A 20,634-nucleotide genomic window follows, 5' to 3' on the forward strand; every position below is an offset into this window, starting at 1 on the left:
TAGTTCCCTACATCTTTCAAAATACATGAGTCTAGGTTTTCTTTTAATTCATCACTCTTTGGTCAGAACTGCATAATGTGAGGATATTTTAGTTGCCTGACTTTCTCGCAGTCTAAGTTTCCCAGTTAGGAAAGTTAATTTTTCCATTCAGGTGGCTTTGAAATTCAGAAAATTAGGTGATTAGAAACATAATTTTGAACGACTGATATCTAAATTTTTTCTCCATGTGTAACACGTCAAATTTCATTTAATGATTCCATTAAATTCTTATGCACCGGACATTTGAACGAAGCGAGTCAAAAATGATTATTTTGCTTCCTATTTTCCTCGTTACCGCCTAAACAGTTACCCTCGAGGCCGGATATCCCATCTGCACCTACAACCAGTGAAAGAATCTTATAATACAAAACATGCACGAATGTTCACATTTGTCCGTGCAAAACATCAATATTCTTGAACATCCGAAACTTACTATTTGTTTTGTCTCAGTAGCATCCATAACAGCCTCCAAAATATTTTTTGTTCATTACTTTGTTTATTTTGCAATTCTGATGTATCAAGATGTAACGTTTAAAATGAGAATATTCTTTCCATATTGCATTTGTATTAAAGGGCATATGTGTTCTTCATATTGCCCTCTATCTAAATATAAACTAGTTTTCTTGAAAATAAATATACTGTACTTTTACAGTTATTACAGGATCCACCATTTCTAGTTGCTGTTCGGAGGTCCTTGACAAATAAACGTAAGAACAGATTGTCAACATAACATAACTTGCGTATGTTTCACATTACCATACCTGCGAACCTGGTTTCATTAAATACTTTATAGTACTCCTAAAGTTATTTTGTAGGATCCGCTTTTTGTTGTACCTTTTTACTAATTGTCACAGAACCAACAATGATGTTAATGTAGAAAGTAGATGATCGATTGCCGGCTAGGTGAACGGACGGACGGACTGACGGACCGGTAAGGGTTAAACCATTATAATCCTCCGGCGAAACACCATCTTTTAATCAGTCAGGACGGAAAGTTTATAATACTGGCGACATGTCTTCAAAGAATGCAAGTTTGTTGTTTTTAGTGGAGAAAACAGAGGAAGCATATAAATCAACATAACCGTCGAGAGACTACTGACAGAAACGTCATGCATTTTGTTTTGTGTGTAGAACCTGTTTCTACACACACTGATAATTTTAAAGTTAATATTGTTTTACAATTGAGAAAAATATATAAAAACAAATCTTTTGGCGTGTTAGAATGGTATCAGTAGCAGAAGTATGAAAGTTATTTTCAGAGTATTTACCAACTATTTTAATGTGTAAGAGTATTTATTTGGAAATAAAAAAAAACGATAAAATATAAAGAAATTCTCTTTCATTATACACTATTGAACTTGGAAATTTCACCATATTCATTTTTTGTAAGCAAACGTACACAATCTCCTCTTGTATCCCTGATTGTGAGTACCCTCTTTGTTTATTTGTGTCATATCAGTGGTTTGTAAGGCTGATACTGAACACAAAAAACATCAAGTTGATTGCAAATGCAAGTTTATTTTACAACGTACACATGTCATAAACAGAAAATATGAAATCACTATACAGGGTTAGACATAAACATAGGGTATTTACATATTATCAAAACAAACATAAAGTTTGAGATTTGTAAGTAGCGTACAGGGTGAAAAAGCAACAGTACACAATAAACTAATCTAACACAATTTCTTATTAAATCTAATCTTTGTGGTAATTCGCATTTACATAATGTAAACTCTCATAAAATGCGTAATGTCTACCGTCATCATACTTCAGTCAAGTTTACGTTATCCGATTCTGCATCATTTTATACTGGTACTCAACTGATAAAGATAACGCATTCTGTGACCACCTGACATACTTATCTAAGTGGTCCGTTAGCTCAGTCCAATGCCATATTTCAGCTTTAGTCGTGGTCTGGAGATATAAGACAAATGCATCCTCGAAAACACTTATGTTTTCAATTATTTTGATGTAACTAAATGCCCGATTAAATCTCAAGTAAGCGCACTCTTTCGATAAAGCTTCTAGAACATCCATTCGGGAAAAACGAAAATGTGGTATTCTTGAGGCCATATGAGATAATTCCACAATGAAATGTGATTTTAACGTCCATACATTGTAGCGGTACGCGTTCCTTAAAATTCCCCATGTTTGTCTTTCGTCCAGTATGTCTCGTTTAAATTTCGGACATTCACTCTCGCTTGGATATTTGTCTATATGATCTTTATAGATCATGAAGATTTTCACCACTGCTCTATATGATTTTACTAAATTAACATCTGCAATAAATTTATCTAAAATGATGTGAAGATTTACATCCATTTGTCTTGTTACGCGACGAAACACTTTGTCAACCTCATCTTGAGTTCTAATAACCTGATTTCTGTGACGTTTAACCTTCCCGCACAAAGAAGTAGACATTTTTAAATTGTTTAAATAAGAGTACATATTGTAGATAAATTTTAGATTTACCTTCAACCAGTAACTACCAAGGCGTAAATACTTCTTCAACCTTTTTTGACAAATATACGACTTAAGAATTTTATATATATTTCGTGGAATATTCAAGCTGTAATCGAAAATGCACAGAACTCTCCCTCCATGTTTTTTCAGCATAAAGCGAGTGTATGTTTGGAACAGAAGTTGTTTTTCAACAAATGCGGTAACTTTAAAGTAGTTTTGAAACTCTTTAACTGATGCAAGATTTAATTCAGGTGTAAGTCGGCTTGCTATATATAATGGCGAAATTAAGTGAATATTCGGACATGTAATAACATCATCACCAAAATAGTGCCATATTTTCCTTAAAGTATTCTCCATACCTTGCAAAGCTACTATATGCACGAAAGAAAACTTCCTCGCCAATTTCGAACATAAAGACGTGGGATTTATACGTTTGTGATATTTGTCGATAATTACTGAAGCTATCCTATCCATGTGTTCAGATTTAAATCCAAATGTTGTAACATTATAACCACTTGCCATAAAGCGAATAAACAAATTATAAGTATCTCTGTACCCCTTCTCTACGGTGCGGAACCATTTGCTATGACTAACATTTTGTTCAATTAATTCTGCCAATAACACTCCTTTTTCATTAAGTTTAGTTAGAATAAAGTATTTCTTTTTGGAAGGAGTCACTGTCATCTGTAGCAGTTCAGTTATTGGTCGTTTGCTTTCAACGCCTATATCTAGCAGATGCTTGACAAGGTTTGTGTTTTCACCCTGTATTGCTCTCTCAAGAACATTGTAACCTTCTTTGTCCTGACACAAGCTCAGCATTGCTGAATTGCGTGAATCAAGTGGTAAGAAGTCTTTAAACAGAGATACTGTTTCGTTTAGATATATATTAGCTAGGGCGGTTAATTGTAGATCTATGAAGGCGATTTTGTGATAAAGACATCGGTATAGTATAGCATCGCAATTATAAAAACAGTCAACAATATCACTAACCCATTCTTTTGAATAATACATTTTCAGCATAATAATTTCAAATGTTAACAGCTCTGTCGAATCAGCCGGAAGAATTTTAGAGACGAAGTCTTGATTTTGCACAATGTGCTTATTAACAAATTTAACGTAAACGGCCACAACTGAAACGTAATTCTTCTCAAGAAGTTGTACCAATAAATTGTCCATCTGTTGTCTCGGTATCAGACTTTCAGAAAATTTCAGGGCTATTGTTATTGAGAGTTCAACAGGTGACAGATAATGCTTACATAAATCTATTGTAAATTCCTGGTTTATATTATCGAAAGGAGGAACGACCACAGTATGTGATGTTTCCTTTATATGTAAAATAGCCCTCTGTAATGGTGTTTCGTTCATGGTATCGCTTGTCTTCATCAATCGCACCGATGTTCTAGGATTTTTTTGAAACATGTATAATACCACATGGAAGTGTCCGTTTGTTATCGCATGATGCAAAATATTTCTTTTGTTAGCGTCTATTATTTCGAAATCTTTATGTTCTTTCAAAACCGTTGTAACTAACCGACGTACATTAAGTTCAGATTCCTCAAAAGTATTTGCAAATGTGTCTTGAACTGAACTATCGAGAGCTGCGAATGCAACACGTGTTAACATACTTTTTGATGGGTTATGTGTATGTTTTAGTATAAACTTGACTGTTTCAAGTGATATACACTTTGCTGCGTACTGAAGTGGTGTCAGTCCGTTTTCACATTCTGTATCAAAGTTCGTAATATGACGGTTTATTAAAAACGAGATAAATTCCGTTTGGCCACGACAGGCAGCAGTATGCACAGGCTGACATCCGATACCGTCTTTTATATTCCAGTCTATAGAAACATTGGAATTATACAGTTGATCAATGAACCATATCCGCCCAAATTGTGCCGCAACATGTAGAATGGAACAATTCAAGCAACAAGAATAAAGATCTATTTCGTCTCGCTCGTTTTCATTTAATTGCGCGATGTCTTTAATTTTACGTACTTCAGTGCATCTAATATTTTCCCGAAAGTAACCTTTGTTGATAAAATCTTCGGCGATTTTTCTTCTGTCGTACTGAACTGCTGTCAGAAAGGGGGTTCTTCCACCTCTATCCTTGCAATTAATGGCATTGTTAGTGTGATTTGTGAGCAGCTGAGAAATCTTTATCTTATTTAACCGCACAGCAACATGAAGGGCTGTTTCACAGGTTAAATGCTGCCAGTCGTCAAATAAAACGTAATGACCTCTATATTCCTTTTTTAGATCAGTGACTATTTTTTCACCTTGGATTCTTGATTTGCCGTCTGGCACCCAGTTTAGCTGTGAGCTACATGGTCTGCATTCGTCTCTCATTCCTGATTCTAGAAGATATGATACTAGTTCATAATTTCCACTTTCTGACGCGAAGTAAAGACATGCGTTGTCTGCCATGTTATAATTATTTATATACCGAACGATCTGGGTGTGCCCCAGTTTACATGCCAAATGTACTGGCAGCAAACTTAGTCCGTTCTTCCTTTCCAAAGGGTAAGATAAAACATTTGAATAATCCATGATAAATTTTACAACATTTAGGTGTCCGTTCTGTGCAGCTATATCTAATAATCCATAATCCCAATGGTGTAACTCGAAAGCTATTTGTACTGCTTGATCTAAGTTAATTATGTTATAAAATGATTCAGTTCTGTATGTTACATTCGCACCACACTTCAATAGTGTTCTTAGAGTTTCAAGGTGTCCAAATGTCGCAGCAATGAAGGACGCTGTTCTGTTATATTCATCAAGTATGTCCACTTTAGGAAAGTATTTTAAAAGATGTTCAGTAGCGATTGCATTATCAAAGCGCTTGGCAAGTCTGTGCAATGGATGTTCTTTGTTTTGACAATCTGCATCGGTAAGTTTGTTTTTGATTTCATTATCAATTTGTTGTAAATCATGCTGAAATTTTGGTGATAAGGAAGCATGGATAACGAATTCGACAATATCTATGCATAAACTAAAGCGTATGTGCATAAGCCAATGGTAGGTTGCAAGTAAGTGGTGACCATCAGATGAGTGTATCCCAAACTTACGATTGTTTGAATTGAACAGCCAAGATTCTAGCGAGTAGTGGAACAGGTGAATTTTTCCATCAACATTTTGAAAGAATTGCTCTAAGCTACCCATGATATATTCATATGTATCGTATTCGATTTCAGTTGTGTTTCCAACAATATACCAGATATCCCAGTATGTGAAATCTTTAAAGGATGACAGAAGTATCGATAATATTGTTTTTGTTGGTCGTATATAATTTTTGAAATATCTGCGAAATTGTTGCTCAAATAATGCATCCACGGAACAGTTTACGGTGCTTAAAAGTTGTTCTGACCGAAATATAGTTGCCAAAAGAAAATTTGTGTTGCTGATGTCAAAAACGTATTCTTCAGACTGACTTTTTCTATTGTTTCTCATAAATTTTTCAATATCACGTCTATTTTCCGGCTGATTCGAATTTAGACGAAGAATTTCAAGTGTTGACTGAAATTTTCTACACGCTGGTACATCTCTGCAGGATATCAACAACTTTATCCATCTCGGAAATGTGTTTATGCGATTTGTTAACAATTCTGCTAATTTATTTTCATTATTCAGCGTATCCTCGCATTCATCTAAACCATCTATAATAATAATTTTGGATACATTATTGGCAAAGTACATATCGATTAGCGGAAACCTAATGCACTGATCGAAGCACCCATAGGGATCCTCTTCACATTCCCTCTCATCAAAATGACGGATGCACGAAGTGTAACTAAGTTCAACTAATTCTGAAAATCCTGCAATATGACTGTGCAACATGGCGGCAATTCGTCGAATGAAGATATGTGGCTTTTTCGTTATTTCCGAGTCAAAACGGCAAACATGGTATGCTATCAGTCGTTCCCGAAGATTATAGCTGGTATCCCTAGACGTAGCACATATAATATTGGCAGCGATAGCTGATTTACCATATCCCATTCCAGCTAACATCATAACACCATGTTTCGTATTGTTCTTTGTCGTCATATTCTGCAGAATGTGAAACAACCATTGCCTGCCTACGAATGAACTGCTGTCTGGGAGATATTTAAACACACGGATACTTTCAGGGAACAACCGATGACTGTCTTCAGTCAAACAACCTGCAATAATGCCATTATCTATTAATTCAAGCAAACGGAATTGTTTAGCCGAAATGTACACACACTGATGGACCCCTTGTCCATCATATTTATATTCATACGTGTAATTTAGTTTTGCCTCAATGGCGAATCACATCGCAGTAATATTCGAAAAACGACAATAACTTTCTTATTTCTAAACAAAACATACAAGTGTGAGTACTTCTTTTCTCCGTTAGACTATTTCCTATCTGACAATCATGGTTTCGATTCAGAAGTTGATAAAAAGGTTGTTTTTAAAATTGTCGGTGTTATTCAGAGTGTGCGTTATTCCACAGGGTCGCTCAGTCTGATGCCGATGTTTTGTTTGAAAAAACGGGTAAGCGCATTGCAACAGTCCACGGACACCATAGTAACATACAGAACTACAGATATTTGTCCGCATGTAGTCTGCATAGGGACAAAGGTACATACGTGTTTATCAGATTTACAATAGTAGGCCTATATTGTGTGAAACCCATTGCAATTCTGCTTGTTTTAATGAAATCCTAGACGTTCCATAAAACAAGACACAACCCCACATACAGAAATAAAATTTTACCTTCGTTTTTATGATTCTGTTTTAATGAACTTCCGAAATTGTCAGTTTTCCTCATATACATCATATACACCAAACCTACTGACACAGCTATTATTGCAACAAATATTGTTAGCTTCCAAACTGAAATGGTCCATTCTTGTCTGGTTGTGTTGTTTCTAGCTTCAATTCCTTCTAATTTAGCATCTATTTTCGCCAAAGCCCTTTCGATGTTTTTGTCCATACTGTGTTTCTCGAGATATTTTATATCATTCAGAAGTTTAGGGTGGTTTTGTATAACAGATTTGATATTTGCTTGATTAACATATGTATAGAGTTTCTGAAAGTAGTCCCTCGTATCATTATCTTCGGTTTCCAATGTGGTGTTGTGAGCTACATAGTTTCGTATATTTTTTTATGACACAAGTGATTTGCCCATCGAACTCGGGACCTCAGAACATCTCTTCCATATACAGAATTGCGTGGAAATATCTGCTAAATTGATGGGACGTTGACTCCAATTGGCAGGGAGGTATACTTCTGCTATATTGAGATATGACGTTGGCCATTTCCAGCTCTCCATATTTCTCCATTTAGGTTGGTCTTTAGGCATTTTTTGTTTAAGGAACGTTTTCAGCTCATTCTTCCAGGATATACACGAATGACACCATCTATAACAGTGAAAAGTTAATTATGTCCACGTTTGTTTTGAAGTTTAATGATCACTTTCGCGGCACATTTATGGATGTGTGCTAAGTTTGTTTGTATGAATGCATATGAAAAAAATATGTTTTACAAGGAAGTAAATTACTCAATGACATATTTTATTTGGATTAACAATTAGGCTTTGTTTTAGAATATATAAACAAATCTCATTATAAACAGGCACGTAACCTTTCCTTTTTACTATATACATAAACAAGAAAACATCTTATTTTAGCAAATTACATTATTCTGTTTAATCGCGCTGTATTCAGAACAGACAGACGGACAGGTACTTGTTTTATTTTCGTATGTCTCTAATTGACATGTACAGAATCGTACTTGCCGCAGAGCGTGGATTATAACTGAAAATATTAACACTTGTTGCTAGATCTAAGATTTACTGAAGACTGTTAGCGAAGAAAATATCAAGCATGCGTGTGTAGTAATCTTGTATAGAGAATCAAATAAAAAATACATAATACAACAGTATTATTTATCACCATCGTGGCTGATATCCACTATGTGGCTGATATCCACTGCAGAAATAAAGTATGAATCACTATTTGTAAATACTTAATTATCTAAATGAGAGAGAAAAAATCAAGTCCTTACTTGTTATGGTCCGATATTTGCTGACTACATTGTTTAGTGCAGGGTAACAATCGTCCAAGCTTATTAGAAATTTTTTGATGAACCGAGTCTAGACTCTGCATCGTATAATTCTCTAACGAAGCCCCAACAACACATGTAGCTGTATGAACACCTCTATAATTTTTATATTCCTTGCTTTCTTTTAACGTTTTTAAATCCTCCATTTTAATTTATAGACGTGCAATATCTATATCAATAAACGGTTCAATCCATTGTCAAGGGGGATATTCAATACAAGTGCTGCGTTATCCGAACTATTTCCTTTCATTGCCGTTTTTATATGTTAAATATTAAAATGAAATTTATGAAATATTCAAAAAGTCCTTCTGAAATTAGGTATCAGTGCCAACGTGTGGTTTTAAACTTCGATAAACTGCACAAACAGTTGTGATAGGAACAACAGAACGGATTATTATATGACCCCGGTCCATAGTTTGTGTTATATGACCGGTAGATTAATTTTAATGTTGTCCGTTCGTCTGTCTGTTTGTATGTTACAAAGTATGTTCACGTACTTACCGCCCCGATAGCCTAGTGGTAGAGCGACCGCGTCGAGTGCGAGAGGTCGTGGGTTCGATCCCTGGCCGCGTCATACCAAAGACATAAAAAAGGATACTAGCAGCTTCCTCGCTTGGCGCTCAACATTAAGAGGATAGTACTAGGACTGGTCAGCCCGGTGTCAGTATAATGTGACTGGGTAGGGTATCATGTCACGTGTCTATGTCGCGATATTCCAGTACGGCAGCACTATAAAGTTGGGCATTGTGCTCACTGCTACAAGTAGACGACTGAAAAATTGTTAAAAATGACGTTTAACCCGAACACACACACACACACACACACACACACACACACTGTTCACGCACCTCCTGCGACACCACTGTACGAATTACACCAAACTTCACAAGAGGGATAGTTGTCAAGCCTGGTTGTGCATATCGCCAACATTTTGTGGGTTTGATGATTTTTAGAGGAGTTATGACTCTTGATTCGTCAAATTTTATAATGTTTTGGCCACTGCTCTTATAATATTAAGCGGATTTCCACCAAACCTTACCAGAGTGATCAGTGTTATAATTTGAAAACAAAATGTTATATTGTAAAAAAATTAACAATTATTACTATCAAACATTAACTTTATAGCAATTTAGACTATGATAGACCGGAACATTTTAGTGTAAGGCAGACTGATATTGTCTTTTATACTGGTAAAATTAAAACTATTCAGACTGAACCAAAAAGGTAAGCTCCACGTTAAGGATACCAATTAACTTCTGACCCATATTCTAACTTGAATATATATTTTTAATTATAATTGAGAGGCCGTCAAGAGAACGGATATTACACAAAAAACAATTGCCAAATTTAGATATACATAACATATCTGCATACTATGAGCCTTTGTAGTATTAGTAGATTGGGATTTAACATACGATTTTAGGAATACCAGTACAGCGAAATCAAAAAAAAAAAAAAAAATAGTGTTGTGAAACCTTAATAACAGAATGTGGCGCCAACTGCTTTTTCGCGCGATAAAAATGTAAAAGGCAGTCTGATTGGCTGATCTTAAAAAAACGTAACATCGGCGGAAATGGAAGATAAAAGAACCGCATGATGCGGTTTATAAATAGAACGTGCACACTGGTTCAAAACTATAAAAAGCGCATCTTGCGGTTTAGAAACCGCATCTTGCAGTTTTAAAACCGCAAGATGCGCTTTATAAACCGCAAGATGCGTTTTCTGAGAGTTTTGAACCAGTTCGTACACCATAGTGTTAAGCTTAGTTATACGCATCATCGGCATGTTCCGGTTAAGTCGTTTTCAGTTGAGTTATGGCCCTTGCTTTGTCGCAATTTACCTTGTCCGGGCAACTACACCAATTCCACCAGGATGAATTACACCAAACTTCACAAAAGGGATCATTGCCAAGCTTACTTGTGTATATCGGGGGCATCTTTCAGTTCGGTGTTTTTCAGCAGAGTTATGGCTCTGTGAACTTTCAGCCTGTTCTCTTATATATAATGTGAAAGAATTAAATTCCACCAAACCTTATAGGAGTGATTAATGCAAATGTTTTATTATGAATATTATCTGCATGTTCCGATTCAGTGATTTTAGCAGAGTTACGACCCTTGATTTGTAACATTTTACAGTGTTTACACTACTTACTTTAGCCGAACTTTATCAAACCTTGTCAGTGATTAGTGTGAAGCATAGATGTATCACCATGTTCTGATTAAATGTTTTTCAAAGGAGACATGAACTTCGGTTTGTCAAATTCTTCATGTCTACTTCTCCTATACCACTGGTTGGAATTCCACCAAACTTCACAGGAGTTACCAATACCAAGCCTAGTTGTGTATATTGTTTGAATGTTAAATATATGGTTCAGTGATCTTCCCTTGATTTATAGCCCTTAATTTGTGGCATTTTACAACTTCTGCGTGGTAACTGGTGTGAGAAAACGTTTTTCTTGCATAGTTATTATCTTTGATACCCTGTGACTGATTTTGTGTTTAAAGTAAACATATTACAAAAGATAATACTAATACATAAAAAAACCCTTAAAAATTCCCCCCTCCCCAGGAAAAATCCACTTTTATATGACTTATAGTTTGCATAAATTTTGTTAACTGATATATTCAGTTTTTTTTTGTACTAAAGGTTTAATTGGGCTCTTTTTTGTATCAGATTTAATCTTATTATTTGCAAAAATAAATGACTATATTTTCTGGAAAAAAAAAAAAAAAAAAAAAAAAAAAAAACAGCAAGGTTATGTCCACAGTATTTTCTATCTAAGGCTGAAATAAACATCGGAGGCAAGCTCCTCACATGCACTTTCAAGTAGACAGTTGCCTGACTACCAAAGGAGGCCTGGTGGCATTGTTTATTACAATATGACATCATACCTCAAAACATTTGTAATCATTTCTTCTTTTCGACCAGGCGCAAACAAATAATTCGCTTTTTTTTTGTGAGGCCCCAAAAAATTAGTTTTTTCTCCATATTATAGGATTTAAATTCTTTGATGAAATGTGTATCTGTGTTAGATTAAATTTATTGTAATATGAATAATCATGTTCATCACATTAATCATTTTGGAAATTGAGGCCCCTAAAGTTTTTTTTACATAACTTTTTAGATATTTCGAAGTCTTAAATAGTTAACGCATATTTTCTTCAGCAAGTAAATATTTGTTCTAAGGTAGTTATTTTTGAGGCTCCAAAGGGGTTTTAATTTCTCACTATTTTTAGTATATAACGATCTATAATTCACCATTTTATAGGTATTGGGGTATTCACATCTCTTAGATACGATGCAGGGAAACTTTAACTGATATGCCATAGTATGAATATTGTTCCAAGACCAGATTAATCTTAAATGTGCCTCCTCTTGATACATGAAGTCTCAATTCATGAACAATGTAATCTATACGTGTTTCATCTTTCATCTGACCTTATAACATTTCATTGGAATATGTCCCCAGCAGCAACCAAATAACTTGATCAAGCTAGTCTGAGAGACAAGTCAGTTAGTTTTAACCAAATAAAATATGTAATTTGATACAAGGGGAGTGGTGGTCAAGTATGTAAGCTTTCGGCTGCTCAACCTGGAGATCAGCAACCAGATAACTTGATCAAGCTAATCTGAGAGACAAGTCAGTTAGTTTTAACCAAATAAAATATGTAATTTGATACCAGGGGAGTGGTGGTCAAGTATGTAAGCTTTCGGCTGCTCAACCTGGAGATCAGCGGTTCAAATACCACTGGGGTTACAACCACAATTCATATGGCATCAGTATTCACATAGTGTATCAACTTCAAATAGGCCTAAAAATGTTTGTTTCCGGTTTCTTGACCTACACTTAAATTTATGACCTTGAAGATTTTTTTTCAACTTTTTAACAAAAAGTTGCAAGACTGCACTTTTTATGTTTAAACATGGTCAGTGATGTTAGAAATCAACTTACTGATGCTCTAAAGGCATAACCCCATTATTTGTATTCATTTTTGACACAAAAGGCAGTATGTTATATTTTGTGTCTTGCAACAACAATATTGTAAATACCGGGTCATCTTTTTCCTCATATACTCGTACTCACTTCTATTCATGCTATAGAAACCTCTAAGAACAAGAATACATATGACCTGTGAAATCTGTTTGTTTTAATAACAAAAGACAGTTTTGACCTTGATGATTTGATAATAGAATTAGTACATGTATGTTGTTATTTGTTATTAATTATGGTTATACTTATAAGGATTCCTGAGAATAAACATTTTAATTAAAATGAATGCATGAAACTATTTCCCTGGGTCCTTAGTGACGGTCAGAGCAAAAATACCAGATGTCTCTCCATATAGCATCAAATCAACATTCCATGGCTTATTTTGCCGTAGAGGCCAATTTTGCCCTGGTTTAAAGAATTTTATAGTTGTTAGCCCTGTAAATGTTAGATTTCTTTTTGTCTGTCGTAACATCTCGTTTGAAAGGAATAGAATACTTATAACACTTATTCTGAAATAACAAAAAATTTTCCCTCTTCAAAATTCAATTCTTTAAATCCAAAACGCAACATTGAGGGCCTTCCTGGGTCGTACTTTAATGTGGAATAAAATTTTGCTCCAGACTCGAACTATTGCTATATAACCGGTCATAAGAGGCGAGTCCAAAGTGCGACCTTAACGTTTAAGCAATGAGACTGGGGACATCGTTTTCTATGTAAACATTTGTGTAACATATTTCAAAATCCCTCAAGGAATGACAAAGTCATGCTCCGGACATTCAACCTATGGAATAACGTGAAGATATTTGACAACTGGTCTATGCATGTAGAAACTAAAAATCCGGATACAAAATTTTTGTAATAGTATATAGCCCTATAAAACAGATATTGAGCAGACAATCGACCTATGGAAGTTATACAACCCAGGGAAGGATTTGCGGCAGGACGAAAGAATGGACGGAACCAAGCAAACCTTTAACCTGAAAACCAGTAGTGGACTGATACTGGAGCCAACAAGAATTACTCGACGTGGAATTAATGAATCATATACATATAAGTATAGAATGTGCATACGGAATGCATAACTGTACACAAATAAAAGACGAAATACACACAGATACTAGTAAGTTAAACAGATACAAAACATACATAAGAGTCACTGGAAAAAACAAACACTGTTATGCACCATCAAAATTAGTACAGAATGTGATAGAATAAGCAGTCAAAAATTCAACATGTTCCTATCGCATGATAGCGGCGAAAGAATTTAACGTAAAAGAAGCGAAAAGGAGTAAATTCAGCGGGTTGTAGTTAACGGCCTTTAGTTCTTTTATATAAAAGTTAACACGCCCATTTCTTTTAGTTTTTCTAAAGTAGCGATATGGTTTTTTATGGGAATACATGTATAAGTCTCTGATGTGCTAGAAAAATGTCGAAAAGCCGTTATAAAGTAAGTGGATTTTATATGAAATAAAGAACAGTCGGATTTAGTGGTGTACGGCCCTTATGTGTTAACACACCTTTTTACACAATACGTGGCAAAACGTAAACGTATTCCGGTCATTCAAAACGTGATCAGACAATGCTGATATTTCCGCGCATTTCACGGATATTTAGTGACGTTGATAGACAAAGTAGATCTATTCATTGTTTTTTTTTTATAGTTTTTGTCATAAATTTTATGCTGGAATAGCGCACAGGAGTCTGAAATTCTATCAAAAAGACTCAAGAAGTCTGTCTTTAAAAACAGTTACCCCTACATATAAAGAAATCACGGGAGTCTGAAATTCTATCAGTAAGACTCCGGTAGTCTATCTTAATTTTTTTTTACCCACATGTAGTGTTTATTTTATATATAGGGGTAAAATTATTTTTAAAGATAGACTTCTGGAGTCCTATTGATAGAATTTCAGACTCCTGTGAATAGCGTCAATGCATGCTCGTTTCGTGTTATAACATTTGCAGAATCTCTCTCCAGTCTCAGGATAGATATGTACCCTCGTCCCACCCGCCAATCCCTCGGAATTCTGTAGATGTTATATAGGCCTAACACGAAAAAATGCGTTATCATTACATTAACTTTCTGACTATACCCTCGCGCAAATATAGGTTTAGTCGCAATAATAGCCACTTCAGGTGTTTATTATTACATACCTTACTATAAATAGCAGCAAAATGTCAATACGTTCTGACGTTGACGTCGAGAAGTAACGTCATTATGGCCGGTGAAAAGATGCTTAATCATTTATACCTTAGTATAAATAGTAACAAAAATCCGTTTTGATTGGTCAATACGGCCTCTGTTGACGAATCCATAATGACGCCGTGTGCCTCACGCGTCATAATCATAATTGCCCCAGGTAACTGGAATGTCAGCGCGTTCTGACGTTGACTTCATGTAGCAACGTCATTATTGCGAGTGAAAGAGTGCTGAATATTTTAAGATCCACTGTCAAAAATTGATGGCATTGCTGATGAAAAAAGCGAGACAAATGATACCTGTAAAGTTTTGTAAAATATGCAAAGATAAATATGAAGCGAAGGTAAATAATAAAAAAGTCAACACATGGCTACCTGCGCCTTCTAGCCATAATGGCACACCTAGTTTCATAATGGCCCAAGCCCTCGGGCAATTATGTAACTAGGTGTGTCATTATTGGCCAGAAGGCACAACTCAGTTGTAAGTTTAGACTTACTGGTTCTCCGCGTTACATCGTATAGCGGAGAACCTTTGTCTAACTGTAACGGATTACATAAACCGGTCTTTACGGTTTTTATGGGTATTTATACGAGAGTCAGTTCTAGCGAGTTTCTCTTACGAGAACATCTGCATTCAAATTCAATTTATGATATTTATCATGTTTTTGAAAGTATAATCATACACACTGAGCGTATTGAAATATATCTGTTTTTTAAAAAAATGTCGGGCAATGTTTAAAAAGCATAATAATAGATTCAGAGTATATTAGAATATATCATTTTTAGTTAAAATGTTAGACAAAATTAATACTTAAAGTATCAGGTAAACGAAGTAGCATATTGAAATATGTCATAATGTAAGATATATGAGATATACATAGCATAATGTTATAATATTATGTTAACAAAAGTTCGGAACGAAAATTTGTTTTATGAAATTTTTTTGATAACAAATATGTATGTTTTATGATAACAAATATGTATGTAAGCATGTCTAAGCACGGTCCGTTATTTGATATTCCGAGGAATAGTCTGAGGAGATTCACTTAAAATGTGATCTCCGTGCATGCCACGGATTCTATGGTTCCTCTTAAATTAAAAAAGAAATAAAAAGGGGTTTTACGCAGGCGGCCAGTATTCCTTTGACGAATATACGATCGAACCCGTTACAAAGTTTGTTAGACTTTTACAGTTGTTTTCTAAAAATATTTATTGGATTTTATATGACAGTTTTGATCGTGATATGCTTCATACATGTTTCATTGAGATGAGTATATCTATGCTAAATGAATGCAGATCGCGTAATAAAATCATCTCGCTGATTGCACAACAGTGTTGTTGGTTTATCTAGTAGTTTAGTTAAAGTAAGACCAATACATTCGTTGCAAATTACAATCAAATGTGACAACTGCGAGAACTCGAAAAGTGTCCGACGCGAAATAAATACAAAGTGATATTGCAGTTTACCTTTCTAACAAGTATTCTGCAAAGTTTTAACAAAAATACCCTAAATGCGCTTATCATGCGTTTTTGCAAGCCCAACAAAATATTGTAAACTACGTGAGATATTAAACCGGTTATTGATTTAAATAGTGCACATTTTCAAAATCAAATGGAGGACTTAAAAAAGTTAAAAGAAAGTAAGGAGTATAAAAATCATAAAGGTGTTCAGGCAGCAACATGTGTTGTTGGGGCTTCGTTAGAAAATTATACGGTGCAGAGACTAAATTCGGTTCATCAGAAGATTTCAAATAAACTTGGACCATTGCTACCCTGCACAAAACAATGTAGTCAGCAAATACTGGATCATAACAAGTAAGGACTTGCTTTTATATAGAGAAGTATCAAGGTGTTTTTCCGCCTTTAATTCTGCAGTGGATATCAGCCATGAGAGCGACAAATAATGATACTTTAATACAATCTGTAAAAAGATCCTTTGGAAGCAAAGAATGCAACCAAAAAGAATAATAGCAGACATGGTTTGATTGAGTCTATTCATGAGAGGTAATGAAATGTGCAACACCTCTCACGCCCCCTAGCACCGGCTTAAGCGGAACTCTATTACACATATGTTGAATGGGCTCCATGATCCCAAAGGACCAGAAAATATAACAACACTGAATCCAAATACGGGGAGACCTGTCGAGTACCTGTCCATCTGTCTTTTCTGAAAACAACATGATTAAACAGAAGAATGTGACTACATTTCAAAAATCTGGATTATAAGTAAAGTCAAATTCCACATTTGCCTGGGAAAGCTTACACAACTGTTTATAAGGTGACATTTGTGCAAAACGAAGTAACAGCAGATCTACCTTTCAATAATTTTCAATAAGCACAGGTAGGTACGTACAAATATTTTCGGACATGTATCTGTGTTTGTTTAAGATTTGTGCGTTTATACAGGTATAAACCACTTAACTTTGGGACTTCTTGCAAATCCATGAATCGCGCTAGCGATTCTTTGATGATTTGGAAGAAGTCCCAAAGTGAAGTGGTTTATACCCGTATGAACGCACAAAAAAAAAATAATAGCATTTTAATAGTGGTTTGCTTTCGACGAGTATCGTAAGATAAAATAAATGTCAGGTTAATATAACGTTAAATCCAGAGAAAAATCATACAATCGTGTCTGGCCTCCAGTTTTGAAAGAAATGTTTTTTTTTTTTTTTTCGCGTATGAATGTTAGAATGCACGTGCAAGGCAGCGGAAAGGGCCGTCCTTGATATTAGAGAGTTTGAGATTTCAACCTTCGCCTTCCCCTTTAACGTCTCTTGCGAACTTAATGTATGAAGTTGAAGTTCGATTAAAATTCCTTGAGATGTCAAACTTTAGAGTGAACCTTACTTCATTTAATCCGCCCTTTCAATTTATCCGTAATTATGATCGTTTTTTTCTTTTCGTGCATTTTGATATCAACGGTATAAAACGGTATTGTAATGCCTGAATATTTTGAACTTAAAATAATCGCTTTCCAGTTTCCCACCGCAGTGCCGGGACATAGCTGTGGCTTTTTAAAATGCGAAGGTCTAACCCCAGGGCCCTACCCCAGGGTTTTACCTTTCATTGGTGGGACTTACTCCCGGGGTTTTACTTTTCAATTGTCCAACAGGGCAGAGCTTTTACAAGAGGTTTTAAAAATGAAAATTAAATAAAAACATATCAGTTAATAAAATTATCGCGTGGATATTAGTGCAATAAAAATGCGAAACACTGTGAACAATGTAAAAACTCGTTGGTTTTGTTCCAAACATTTAGATTTTATATAAAATGATCTCAGTATACAATGTACGATTATAAACCATACATGAGAGGAAATAAAAATGATAATCATATCAACGTATTTTATTGTTGATGGTGTTCTTGGAAGATGATGCAGTTAATATTTTTCAAACAAAAATATGAAACACTAACTATTACAAATGCATTTGTCGAAATACTTTTAAATTAAGTTAAATATATGCGATAAAGCAAACACAAAAGGCATGACCATACAATATAAAGGACAGAGTCATGCAGAGTGTCATGATGTCAAAACGTAGGATATCACGAGAGTATCTTACATTCGTTTCAATTCGCTCGTTAAATGTATTCATAACTTGTGTATATTGCTCATGTTATCAACATATCTTTTAAAAGGTTAAATTTTCATCAGGTACATTGTTTATGAGTGTCTACAAGTAAAATGCGTCTTTTAAGGAATTCTATGTTCAAAGTACCTATTCAAAGTGAAAAAAAACTTTAAGAAAAACTAGTCAACAGCATCAGTAGAGTAAATACGGCAATAAGACATTGACCCGGTTAATCATTTACGATTCGATGCGTGAATTTGTTGCGCATAATTAGAGGGTCGCAATGGGGTTTGTTTTCATATATTAACTATGCATTTCAAGGTAACGATACTATTTAGTTGTTTACATTTAAATTTGCTGATACATGTCTATCTGGTCGACTGAATGTATGTTATTTTCCTCAAGAATGGAGGAAATAATATCCTCGGGATTAGTAATATGTAATCCACGGAACGCGTTCAGTCAGAGAGTCGCCTCAATTAGGAAAGAATAGTCTAACGTCAGAGGTTATTTCTAAGGTCACGGAGTTTTATTGGCCAGCTTGTAATGACAACAGCTTTCGGTATCAGTAGCTCAGTCAAGTGTGACTTATTGAACTATAATATTCCTTCTCAAGAGAAGGAATAATAAGTAAAGTATGTGCAGATCCGGGAATTTCGGTTAGGGGACACCAACTTTCAGGGGGGGGGGGGGGGGGGGGGGTGTTACACCGAGTTTCAAGACCGAGTTTCTTTGTAAAATGTAAGAATCAAAGAGGGACTGACCCACAATGCCCTTCTGCCAGACAGAAACGGATTGTTTTTATCTGGAAGTGAAAATAAAATGTTCCACCAAATGATAATCGCGTGTAATTCTTTATTTTTCAAGTAAAATGACTGCCCTGTCTCCATCCAGATTTCAGTCTTTGATGCCGAGTATGTGGACAGAGTAGATGAAAGAAGACTGAAGTTTTGACTTTAGTGATATCAAAACTTCACTTCATACGACAAAAAGGCCCATCTAGTATAATCGATACCGCTTGGGGACACACTTATGCCGTAGAAGTTAAAGTTTGAACAAAATCTCAATGCTTCTCAAAATCAGTTGATATCTTCAAACTTCCAGGTTCAACTCAATGTATTTAGTTAAAATTATTAGCCATACAAAACTTCATTATTCTAATACTTATTGACAGTGTTTCGCATCAAATTTAGTCTATAATATTTTGGATAATCGAATAACTTTATAAACAGGAATGCTGAAACAAAGCTTTTTATTTCCCATAGTAATAAAGAGAAGTCTTCGGATTACTTGATATTACATGGAAAACTGTAGCAGCAACGCCTGATATAAATAAAATACCCGCATATCGGTGACGTGTTACCCCAAATCTGTATGAGAGACGTTGAAGGGGAAGGCGAAGGTTGAAATCTCAAACTCTCTATTATTACGCAAATGTTGTTAATACGAAAATAAACGCTTTTTTCATTCCACACAAAATGTACAATGGATGTCAATATTGAAAAAAAATAATGGCAATTTTAAACAACATAATAAATTCAAATAATAGAACAAGTCATTTGCTTTCTTGCAAACCATATTTGTCATGCATTTATACAAACAAACTTAGCCCAGAATCATAATTGTACCGTGTGTTGTAATGTGATCAATTAACTTTTCACTTTTACAGATGGTGTCGTACGTGTATATCCTGGAAGAATGAGCTGAAAACGTTCTTTAAACAAAAAATGCCTAAAGACCAACCTAAATGGAGAAGTATGGAGAGCTGGAAATGGCCAACGTCATATCTCAATATTGCAGAAGTATACCTCCCTGCTAATTGGAGTCAACGTCCCATCAATTTAAAAGATATTTCCACGCAATTCCACATATGGAAGAGATGTTCTGAGGTTCCGAGTTTGATGGGCAAATCACTTGTGTTATTAAGAAATATACGAAACAATTCAGCTCACAACACCACGTTGAAAATCGACGATATTGATACGAGGGACTACTTTCAGAAACTTCATACATGTGTTAATCAAGCAAATATCAAATCTGTTATTCAAAACCACCCTAAACTTCTGAATGATATAAAATATCTCGAGAAACACAGTATGGACAAAAACATCGAAAGGGCTTTGGAGAAAATAGATGCTAGATTAGAAAGAATAGAAACTAGAAACAACAAAACCGGGCAAAAACGGACCATTTCAGTTTGGATGCAAACAATGTGCTTGGCAACAGTTGCAGTACTTATCGCTGTACTAACAGGTTTAGTGTATCTGAAGAATACTGATAAGT

The 20,634-nt window shown here is 35.1% G+C and overlaps 1 protein-coding gene across 1 annotated transcript; it reads right to left on the bottom strand.

The window, feature by feature from the left end:
* Window positions 1-1,821: 1,821 nt before the first annotated feature.
* Window positions 1,822-7,462, bottom strand: LOC128550207 (uncharacterized). The gene is made up of 2 exons (XM_053528738.1): window positions 7,243-7,462; window positions 1,822-6,662 (listed from the first exon to the last, which is right to left on the bottom strand). The coding sequence occupies exons 1-2, from the start codon at window positions 7,460-7,462 to the stop codon at window positions 1,822-1,824; spliced, it is 5,061 nt and encodes a 1,686-aa protein (XP_053384713.1).
* Window positions 7,463-20,634: the final 13,172 nt, after the last annotated feature.

This window comes from Mercenaria mercenaria, chromosome 17, assembly GCF_021730395.1.
Source record: "Mercenaria mercenaria strain notata chromosome 17, MADL_Memer_1, whole genome shotgun sequence".
Taxonomy (NCBI): domain Eukaryota; kingdom Metazoa; phylum Mollusca; class Bivalvia; order Venerida; family Veneridae; genus Mercenaria; species Mercenaria mercenaria.